The sequence below is a fragment of the Scophthalmus maximus genome, chromosome 2, assembly GCF_022379125.1.
Source record: "Scophthalmus maximus strain ysfricsl-2021 chromosome 2, ASM2237912v1, whole genome shotgun sequence".
Classification (NCBI taxonomy): domain Eukaryota; kingdom Metazoa; phylum Chordata; class Actinopteri; order Pleuronectiformes; family Scophthalmidae; genus Scophthalmus; species Scophthalmus maximus.
In genome coordinates this window covers 17,253,743-17,265,521 of record NC_061516.1, presented here as the reverse complement: position 1 = coordinate 17,265,521, position 11,779 = coordinate 17,253,743, and the positions used below count along the sequence as shown (strand labels likewise).

Genomic DNA, 11,779 nt, shown 5'->3' with positions numbered 1-11,779 from the left:
GTGTGTGTGTGTGTGTGTGTGAGAGAGAGAGAGAGTGAGTGAGTGAGTGAGAGACTTCGATCAGAAAAATATCTGGAGAAAAATCAAACCAAGAACCAGGAGTCAAGTCTGCAGCTGCCTCCAAATCGGAGAGAGCAAATCTTTCAGTCTATAGAGGAGTGATCGACAACTTGATTCTTAAATTGAAGCACGCTGGAAACGACAGTGTTGTCACATTAGCCACAATTCTCGCCTGAAGTGTAAACAAAGAACACAACAACAATTTTTCAAATTATCTTTTTTATTCACAGGCAAACAGAATACTAAAACAGAAGTCTTACAAATCTCATCACAAAGCTCTCAGCTCTGGTGTGGTCATCAGGGCCGTGTGTGTGTGTGTGTGTGTGTGTGTGTGTGTGCTGCAGGATTTAGTGGGGGCTGAAGAAAAAGTGACACGTTGGTCGTCACTGTTATTTCTAACGCTTACAAGGTTGTTTTTTGGCACATACGAAAAAGAAGAGTATGTGAGGAGAAGGTGGCGTGGCAGTTTTTTACAGATATCCGGGATGAATACGATGTCAATTGAGAAGTGAGTAATCCCTATCAAAGTTTACTCCTAATAAATTATGCATTTAAAACATTGCCAGCATGTAGTACTGTTTGAGCTGAAAATACAAGGCTTCATTTCAGCATCAGTGTTGTTAGGTGTGTGTGTGTGTGGACACCTTTCTGTACAATATTCACAATATCTACAAGTTTTCCTTTTATTCTTTTACTCTGTTAAGTCAATCACCTTTTTTCCCAGGAATTCAACCCAGTAACGCTGTGGCTTCAACTGGGCTGAACACAACAGTTTCTAGTAGCATTTCTTCTATGACATGGCTTCCAAAAGTGGTTTGATGTCTTTGATGCCATGCTCTGCTGCCACAGTGAGGATGTGGTCCAGGGCGTTCATGTGGCCCAACATCTTCACTGATTCTTTGACCTGCTCCCTGTTGGCAGATAGGAGTTATACTATGAACAGTGTGAACACAAACCCAAAGCATTGCAACCACAACTTAAGCTGCTTTCAGACAGCAACACTGGAAAATGTCCGGAAAACTGGGTTGGGACATTTTCTGGAGTTGGCCGTTCAAACGAACGCAGCGGAGATTGTCCGAGTCAGACAGATGTGTTCAGGACAGCAGGAACATTTTCGGTACATTGTGTGGAGTCTGGGTAGAGCAGCAGGAAGCGGGACATGATAATAACTCTGCTGCGGAAAGCAGTGTTTTTGTGTACATTCAACACCCACCCACTAACCCAAGCCACTCACTCGCTGTGAATTTTTCCAGTGTTTTTCCTGCTATATTCTCACATGGACTAACTCTGATATTTTCCAGAAATACTAGGGGGTTATCAGGAAAAGTTCTGGAAAATGTCTGCACTTGTCTGAAAGCAGCTTTAAAAGGCACTGTTCAAGGGAGTCATTGAAGTAAATTGTTATTACAGAATTCTTCATCCCATTTCATGTACTTAAAATAGTATTCCAGCATATGGAGCCATAGACTAATCCAACATCCTCAAACTGACAATCCCTCTAAAGTTGTATATATACAGAACAGAGTGTCGCCTCTTACTTGGCAGTGCGCCGTTCCACATCGGAGCCGCCTACGGTGCTGCGCTGTAACGAGTTTGCCAGGTGGGTGAGGTAGCGACAGAAAGGCTCCAACTGAGGCAACGTCTGCTGGCCCTTCAGCCCGGAGAACCAATGCACTGGCAAACACTCCACGACCTGAAAGAGGTACAAGAGGTACAAGGAAGAGTTAAATGCTAACAGCCCGTTTAGCGAGTCAAGTCGACCAGCAGAGAAGGTGTGTATGTTACAAATAAGTGGAGAGCAGTCGCACACATCGACCTGGCCTGAAAGGATTTTTATCATAAAATACAAAACACATTTTCAACAAACTGTGAGATCCAATCAGTTTCCATTGCACAAGTAGCTAAACATTTACATATGGAAGGCACATCATGTACTATTGAATACTGTACGATGTCTCGGAAATCCTTTTTGAAACATACAAAAATACGCGAAAATTATGTTCTATTTCAAATCAGACCTTTCTGTTATCTCAGACTAAACCTGTGAACATCTTGGGAAGAGAGCCCTCATATAGTTGTACCGTCCACTGCACCACTGACGGTGTGTACCTTGAAATATCAGAAGGCTTCATCTCTGGATGTAAAAATGCATCATGAAAACTAATTTCGAACTAACTTTAAATGAAACCGTAGACTGTTCGTCATGTACTCGAAAATGTGTCGACAGCGTGGACTTCTTTATTAAATAAAAGGTCATTAGTTCCATCTGCGTCGTCTGCGACATTTCAGATTGTAATAAAACAAGAAGTCTCCCCCAATATTCACCCTCCGGGCCTGAGACGTAGTAAAGGGATTGTGTACAGAAACTGTATGATTGCTGAAAAAATAATGTTTTCATTTTCTAGCACTACGTAACGCAGTAGACCACGAAGTCAAAACAGCTTGCAAAAGAGAACCCAGTGTCAGGTTAGATGTTCTCTCTGTGCCCGGATTTCTTTGCAGAACAAAATGTATTGTATTCATATTTGTTGTAAATATGTAAATAGAAGGTGGAGACCTGATAATGAATGTGTCATGGCCACGTGGTCTGTTACGCAAGGCAAAAAAAGAAGAAAATCCTGCATAGACTGAAACATGAGTATTTGATGTCACTCACATGCAAGTATATTAGGTTTATGAAGAAACACTTGTATACGTTGACTTCTTTTAAAGTGTGTGGAAACAGGCAGCAGTAACTGCAACGTGTTTGTCTTTGGTCTTAAGATCTATGAGTTCTGTTGTGGCAACAGAAACTTATTTATCTCATAAAAGAAAATGGTGAGCGTCTCCAACCTTCTGGCACTTCTGGACATTGTCCTCTGCTGTGTCAGTGGTCTGCAGGGCGGAGAGGATGTATCTGTTGAGTGTGCTATCCAGGGCCAGGTCCTTCAGACAGGAAGTGGACAAGATACCTTCCCACTGCAGGATGTTGCCCAGCAGCTGTAGAAAAGTGGAAACGGGAGGAACACAACAGCAATGCAAAGTCAATATCCAACATGGCTGGCACAGCTGTAAATATTGCACTCAGTAGTTTCTCTACTAATCAGATTATGAGTACCGTGTGGTTCTGAGAATTTTCCCACTGGGTACTAAACCCATGACATCACCGGTGTTACAGATTACACCAACATTTTATAGGGAAAGACGTGTCGGTTCAGTATCTGTGGATCGCTTACTGAAATCTTTGACGTTAGATTTCTCTGCGTGTAGCAGCCTGGCTCTTGCTGTACATTCCCTCGCAGCAAGTGACTTTTATATTGTCACAGTAAATCCCAATATCTCTCTGGAGTGTTTATCTCTCAACAGATATTCCGTCAACAGACGTGGGCCTGCACCTCAATATGCCACCCTGTGAATCTTATTGGTATCCTCTCTTAATCTATTAATCAGATGAAAATCAGAAGAAAACGGTAAGTGGGCACATACCTTCACACACGACCAAAACTGCCGCTGGTAGAATAAATAGGGGCCGCTATTCTTGTTCTCCAATACACTGAATAGAAGCAAAAACCATTAATTAGTCATCGTTGAGATTAAGATGATACAAACTGGACTACCTGCAATGTTAACAATTGTGGAACATACTTTTTGGGGTAGAGTGGAAGGAATACATCTTCATCCAGAGTCCGCCGGGTCCTTAGGACAATAGATTTCAAAAGCTCCTGATAGAGAAAAGAAATCATGATGACGGTAATTCTACCACAAGCCACAATGGTCTGTAATTTTACAGATGAAGTACATCGTGTGTACGTGGGCAGTTAAAGAGTGGTCAGTACCTCCGTGTATCGATTCTCCCCGTGCAGCACAGTAGGGTAGCCTTTCATAAGTCTGCGAACGAAGCCCACTAGCCTGGCTGTTTGACTGCTTGACAGCGGGTCCCACACTTGCTCTGTCAACACTGACACACAAACACAGAAAAAAAAACATAAATACACATGACTTATCTTTTACCTGCACTGTTATATGCCAAGGTAATCTTTCATAGCACGCTAGATGCTGTGGTGCGAGTCCTATTACCTGTCAGTTTGGAGAGGATGACCTTCTCCACGATAGCAGGTAGCAAACTGATATCTCCATCTCCTCTCTGCAACGTGCCATGCTCCTCGAAGCCATAAAACAACAGTGACTCAAACCAGAGCATGTACTCAAAGTTTGCACATGGCGCCTGCAAAAAAAAAATAAGATTCCAGAATTTGCCCCAACCATTTCAAAGGAAAATGTTACCTTGGAAACAAGCACAAGTGTCGTACTTGAACGTGCAGTATGCCAACATGAAGGAGTTCTCTTACCTCAAGTGGGTTCCATGTGATCAGCTGCAGGCGGACTAAAGGGTTGAAGAGTTTGGGCAGACAGAGGCCGATGTAAGCATCTCTATAGCAGTCGGCATAATTTCTCCTCCACACTTCAAAATGAGATTTGATGAAGTCGAGAGAATGAAAGTCCTCCACCACGTCCTCAAATACTTTCTTGCAGTCCCTGTTGATACGATCTAGATGAGATGAACGGCTTTGATTAGGCATAAGTCACAGAATATCTGCCAATTTTCCTTCAATATGGTCGATACTGTAATTTCTGAAGCCATTTAATGACGAACCTTTCTCCATGTTGAAGCTGGTGATGTCAGTAGACGTTTCCTCATCATCAGATGATAAGCCTTCCTTGTGTTCAGCCCTCTTTCCATTCTGCTCTCGAGCTTGTCGCCGCCGAGTTCTGCAAGCCAACAAGCAAAGGCAGACGATTAAAAACAAAAGGCAGGTCATTCTAATTTTCATTACTAGTAATCAGCCTTTGCATGGCAAGTCTACACTTACCAAACTGTACTATAATCAAGGATGTATAATCATGAATAACGGACAGAAAGATAAGGTCCTGAGCAAGTTTTTGGCATTTTGTGGTGACATAAGCAGAAAAACACGGTCTACCGAGACCATAGAGCTTGTAACTTTAGCCCAGAGCGGTCACAAAAAGTCCTGGAAACATGTCTTTAAGTACAAATGAGCCTCGTACCGTCGTGCTTCTCTTTCTGCGATCCTCCTCTGACGACTGTGCTCTTGGTATGCTGCGCGGTCTCGACCGAATGAGTCTAAATTAGGAGCCATGACAGCTTTATCTGCAAGAGACAGGGGCGATTTTAGAACCGGTCATAAAAAGCAGAGAGAACCCATTGACCCAATTTTCTTATTCAGGACACTCAACATAAAGAGTGTTTGAATTCTGAATAATCCAAAAGGTTTCTAAATAAATTAGATCAGATAGGCAAAAGGACCATTTTAAACTTAACAATCGGGTTCGAACATTGACCTTAACCACCTTATCTATTAGGTTCCCCCAGTAATAAAACATCAAATCACTTTGGTATCATTCATTTTCTAGCCACTTACCTGTCTGCAACCTCCTACATGTTACAGTGAAAGTGACAGGCCACATGTCACTAACGTTTTTGTCATCTTTACATAGTGACTGGTCACTTGGCTGAGAGACAAGCACCCAGCGGACTGTGAGACTCGGCCATTAAAGAGGAGCCAAAACAGCTCCTCCAATAAAACATCTCCAATGTTAAGTACAAGCTCACTCACTCAAGGTCACATCTCAATTAGCCTTAATCACACTAATGAGGGGAACATAACGGGTGCGGTGGGAAACAGGAAGGTGAATAACACACAAACATACACAGTCACACACACACACACACACACACTCACATACAGAGAACTAACGAGGCCGTTCAAATAAATCATAAAAACCTTCAAGATGGACTGACTTGAAAGGCTTGCAAACTCCGCCGATTCATCTTTAATATCATCCTGTCTTCTCTGGACAAGTCGTGCGGCCCGTTGCCTTAGTAACTGGTGCATGGCAGCCTCCAGCTCCAGGACAGCAGGCACCTGAAAGATATGATGCCTTCTGTGACGTCTGACCCAAAGAAAAGTGGGGCTCCGAGTCACAGGGGGTGTTTTGCTGAAGCATGATGGACAATATAATATATTGGAACCAGAATGTTGTTGGTGTCAGGTGAAAATCAGGATTCTGTAAAAAAAAAACTGTCTGTTTCCATTTAGTCAAGCTTGAGCACTATGGGCTTTTGAGCAGCCAAACCCAGTTCAAAGCCATGTGAAATTTAAGCATTAAAATCACTAAACTGGAGTATAAATGTTTTTACCCAACACTGACAACATACAGTTCTAGTCATGCTGATAATGGTTGGTTAGTGTTCCATTTCCCTGACAATGGTCTGTCACCTAACAGAATTAAAACAGTGTGGTAGAGGAAACATGTTGGCAGCTGGCAGGCTGTTCCATGTAGTTGCTGCTCTGCTGCTGCAGGATCAAAATGAAGTTACTCTGTTTAGACATGCGTTTAGTAAGCAGCTACAGGAGACGAAAACGAGCTGGAGACATTATTTGACTACGTTTTACTTAGCTGGACTCACTGATGTAAATATTTAGCTACACCAGTATACTGGGTTGTCTTGCACAAGCTCATCTGACTTTGTTTACGAACTGTACGAGTAATGACGAACATATATTAATTCTGGATAAAACACTGAACACAATCATTGTTTTCCATTCAAAAACAATGATTAAAATGATGTCGCTGACATAAAGCAACTGTGAAGTACAGTGCTCCAAACTAATATTTTTTTGCGATACAGGCTTGTCAGCACTGTTAACTGGTGATAAAAGCAACAAAAACAACCAAGAAAATAGAATAGTCATTTAGGATTGTCAATTCATTCTTCATAGGACATTCTTTAAAATCCACATCAAGTGGTCAGAGATCACACAGACACAAAACAGAAAACAGCTAATCAGACAGCAGATAAATTCTCCCTTACCTTTTCACTGAAACACTCAAGCAAGTCTCCAACATACCCTCGCATCTCTTGCAAGAATTTATATTGCTCTGCATTGACATTGGACGAGCCCTCCAGCTGCCGTATGGTGCTCTCGGAGGCAGCTAGGTCGTCTTCGATCTCTTTGGAGCGCCTGGAATTTGCGTTGTGGCCTACACTCATTTGGCCGAGTCTACAGACACATGACGTACAGGGAAAGAGAGTGAGAGAGGATGACTCGGACCAGGTTGATTAAACACAGAGTTTTAAATGCTCCCATCAAATGAACACATTTTGAGAATTAATTAACAGGAGACAATGTGCTGAAGTAATGCGCAATCTGGGGGGACTAATGTAACCCCCCCCCTCCAGACCACCACAGTCCCTCTCTGGCCAGCTTCAGGACCACAGCACAAAGAGATGGCAGCGGCTGAGCTGAAGACTCATAATAGATGTTGCTGCACGCTTCCACTGAACCTACCTATCCTGCAGGCGTTTCTTTACCAGATCAATGGATACTGGGGTTAGATCACTAACAGGGGCCCCGTAGTGAACAGAGCCGTTGTTTGCTCGGCCGGTCGGCTTGCTGGTCTGTGGGGCCACGGTGCTGTAGGTGAACGGCATGCTGTAGGATGAGCCATAGGGCTGGCTCTCGTAGCTGTTCTGGTAGTAGACTGTGTTGTCCTCAGGCTGGCTGCTCTGGACCTAGTCATTAGAAACAACACAAAATCCTTTTACCACTATACAACTCACAGATCTGCTATTTGCAAGATCAATTATTATATCAATCTTTTAGTCTACAAAATGCCAAAAATGGGACTGATAGTGAGCATCTTCAAATTGCTTCAAACGAATATTTAATTCATATCAAATAAAAAAAGAAAACAGTAGCAAATCTCTCTTTTAATAAGCTAGAAGCAGCAAATGTTTTATGCTTGACAATTATCAGTTGTCAAAATTGATTTTCTGTCAATCAAATGTATGATTGACTAAACATGTCAGAACTCTAACTCATAATAAGGATTATCCGTCAGACATAAATCCCTAAGAAAAACATATCATCCATCGTCAGGAGTTTTTACAGGAATGCAAAATACTTTACAGCTGTTAAAGTTGATTTCGTACAACTTACCTGGGGTATGCTGATTCCTTTTCTAATCTGCTCCTGCTCCCAGCGGCTCACCTCCTCATCCTGACCTGTATCCAGAGCCTCATCATCACTACCCTCGATACCTGTATATGTGGGAAGAGGATGTTCATGTCTTAAGGACAGCCGATTTCAAACAAACACTATAAAATCAATGGGTGGTCAGCACACCGTACCTATCTCCTCAGCTATCTTTTGTCTCTGGCTTTTGTTCTTGACTCCACTGAAGCGGATCCTCTTCTCTTCCTCGTCTTCATCGTCACTGGCATCTTGGTCTTCCCCTACCAGACGTTTCTTGGGAGCCTCCGTCTCTACCAATGGAGTTTCACCCCCCAGCTCTCTTGCCAGTTGCCGCCGCTTTCTGGCAGCATGGATGAATGCTGCGTCGGGGATCTCTCCTAGGGTAGAGAAACATGTCTTGATCAGAGTGCTTGTGTGTACAAATACCAAATGTGTGTCAGGTTATGCCAATATTATTATACGAAGAATACAGCTAAAACACATTATGAACACCAAACTCGCAGACATTTCTGGACAAGCAGTAGAATTCTGAAAGTGTGTGTATGATACCTGGTCTCAGGCTGCCAAGGGAGGAGAGCGTGTTGAAAGTTGCGCAGCTGCTGTTGCTCTTGGCCGTTTGAACCCTTGCCTCTTCGTCGTGCTCCTCAGCACTGTCCACCTCCATTTCTTCCTCACCCTGCTCACTGCATGCTTGGCTAGTGACTTCTTCTTTGATGGAAACTGGAAGCTGCAGTGATACATCTAGGAAAACGGATACAGACAGAAACACATGAGTCAAAAGGATGACAGATGCAACCAAAAATGCTGATCAACATTTTGGATGTACCAGCTTCCTTATAGATGGTTATGCAAGTAATACAATGTGTATAATTCATATCTTCTTGCTACAGTCACATTAACTTTAAAGTGAAAGTCTTTCTGCAAAGACTCAGCCCCATCGAGTGGCACAACAACATATGACACCGTCAAGATATTGAATATTTTGCACAGTCACTCTTTAAGAGAATTTTAGCAAAGTCTGATAACTGGTGACCTAGGTCATTACTTGATGGTCAGCTGGGTAGGTGGAGGTATTCGTATTAGTGTTAAAGGTAATGTATGGCATGTGGAGTCCGCCATCTCACCTGATTTGCTTTCCTGTTTGACACTTCCAGACTTCTCCAAATCCTCCTTGTACTCTTTCTTCAGCTGTTTCACGATCTTCTTGCTGTGATTTGGTTTCTTTACTCTGAACACCTCGGATCCTTCTGTTTACAAAACAAGTCACGAGAGCGAGAGGCGGTGAGCTGCAGGCGACCACGCACATCATCCAGGTGAAGTTGATGCTCATACAAAGGAGTCGGCGGCAGGGAAAGTGTGTGTGATGGTTAATGCAAATGTAAATACGATTTCTGTGTCCTCGGCAGAAACAAGAAAGACAAAGTTATAATTTAAGCCTGTCAAGACAACACGTTCTGTTCAGCCGAGATTAACCAGCTAGCTGACTTAGCATTGGTTTAGCATGTTACCTTCGTCATCGTGGAAACTCAGCAAACTGGCTTTCGTGGGTCCGGGCACCGCAATCGCCTCTTTGACTTTAGTTTCCTTCTTCGCGGCTCTACCACCGCTGAGGTTTGCCAGAAAGCCGTTGCTGTTGAAGTTGTCCGAGGCGCCGGGTGCGCGGGTAAAGGCGCTGGTGAGATTCTCCATGAACGGGATTTCCTCCACCACGGGCCCGCACGACGTCGGCGCCAGCGGGGGCCGCTGACTCGCCTCCGGCTCGTCCTCGTCGGATTCATTCCTCCGTCGAAAGTTAGCTCGTTTCGCCTTTTTAAACATTATGCTCCCCCGTTAAATACAAAAGCACGCGTTCAATCTGTTGAACACCGTGACACTAAAGTTGGAGCCAAATTAAATTGCACACACACCGCCAGTCGGCCATTTTCTGTCAGAAGTTCCCTTTCTTCTTCGTTAGCAAAATCGGAAGCTGAGCACATGCGGCGCCAGCACACTACTGCCCCCAAGCGGTCAAAACTGGTACCGATGCCCAAGTACTAGAAAGTAAATAACAGCAGATATCAGCAGAAACGGATTTAAATCTATCTGCTTTATCTAGTTAAACTATTAAATTTTAATTTCCGTATATTTAATAGGAGGTCAAATGAAAAAAAATCTGGTTTGACAGATATTTCGGTTTATTAGGCGTTTTCCAAAGCCCATTGTACATATACACCAATCACATTTTCTGCATAGTTATGCTTATTATTTGGTTTCTTGTTTCATATATAAATACAAATGTACCACATTACTTAAAGCGAAAGAAAGTAATTTACACTCATGAGAGCATTGGTCAGTGCTATTAACTTTGTATTACTTCTCTATAGATCTATCTGAATGATGTTAACTTCATCTGAGACTTCAGTAAAGAAATTATTCATGTCCTGCCGAGACAACAGTCTGATTGTCCGCAACACTCAGACATGTTACAGTTGGAAAAGTACATGTCAATCATCAAATTTTAGGGTCCTGGAAACACTGTCATGGCTTACTGGGAAAACGATGGGGCCTTGACTTTTGTTATGAGTAACACCCGTGTTTTTCATGCAACTAGTCAAAATCGAAAGGTCTGGTGTCATAAGGCCTTTTTTTGTGCAAGAGGAGTTATGCTGTATGTATAGCAGTTAGTGGCTTGTTGACTTAAAGAGAAATTAAAATAGAGAAACATAATCTCATATCTTTCTCCCTAAGTCGCTTCTCTCAAAAATGATCTAATTTGACACGTTTTTTCCTTTAATCAGGAGAACATGGAAGATCTAAATGCACGTTCTTGAAATTGCACCCGCTGGCTCGCTTGTTAAACATGTGATGGAAAATGTAGCATATGTCTCTAATAGTAGGAACAGATAATATGTATTCTGCTCTTCCAGCACGCTCAGTTCCTTTAATAAATGCCAGACATGTGAGCTGCAGTTAGTGAGGGTCATTACAGAGCCATTACTTGACACAGTGCAGTCGACGCTGTGGTAGTGATAATAACTGCTGAAATTAAAGTGTCACCACTGATGAAGCCGGAGTGATATGTTTTGATTAATTAATGTCAAGATGACCCTTTGCCATTAAAGCGATAATTGGAGATAAATATCTTCCCATTAATGGCAGCATTCCAGCTTTAAAGTCCCAGAGCCATTTTTCTCCTATTACAATACACTTTCATTATTGAGGAGCAGCGTTAACAGACCAGAAAATGTATCCATATCCTATTGTGATTCGATGAGAACGACCCTGGAATCTAATGGCAATGAAAAAACTACTGTGGTATGGTTGACTGAGTGATCATTTTCTTTTTACAGAATCACATATCATAAATCACAAATCATAAATCAAGTAATTTGTTGAATTCATTTAATTCTGAATTCATTTAATTCAACAAATGTTCTTAATGCAGTCGAAACATGCTTGTAATTAAGTATTAGTGTCAATGGAAAGAACAAATACAGTAATGTATTGTATGTACTTGTGAGTGGGAACTCTCTGGAAGTATATTTCGTATTGCATAAGGAGGGCCTGTCTTTCTCACTGAAAAAAAAATTGCTTACCAACTTGAACACGTGGTAACATACACATGAATTAAGTTTTGTCAAATTAAAGTTATCACTTTCAATTGTCTTAACTTAAAGCTACAGTGTGTCATTTTTGTCAGC

The 11,779-nt window shown here is 42.3% G+C and overlaps 1 protein-coding gene across 1 annotated transcript; it reads right to left on the bottom strand.

Annotated features, from left to right (window-relative positions):
* Positions 1–262: 262 nt before the first annotated feature.
* Positions 263–10,047, bottom strand: paxbp1 (PAX3 and PAX7 binding protein 1). The gene is made up of 18 exons (XM_035624983.2): positions 9,608–10,047; positions 9,224–9,346; positions 8,649–8,840; positions 8,255–8,476; positions 8,064–8,164; positions 7,413–7,636; positions 6,935–7,124; positions 5,861–5,984; positions 5,107–5,209; positions 4,694–4,809; positions 4,389–4,588; positions 4,117–4,264; positions 3,876–3,997; positions 3,685–3,761; positions 3,526–3,592; positions 2,893–3,039; positions 1,599–1,753; positions 263–971 (listed from the first exon to the last, which is right to left on the bottom strand). Exons 1-18 carry the CDS (start codon positions 9,915–9,917, stop codon positions 851–853), a joined length of 2,742 nt encoding a protein of 913 aa, XP_035480876.2. The 5' UTR covers positions 9,918–10,047; the 3' UTR covers positions 263–850.
* Between the last annotated feature and the right edge of the window lie 1,732 nt (positions 10,048–11,779).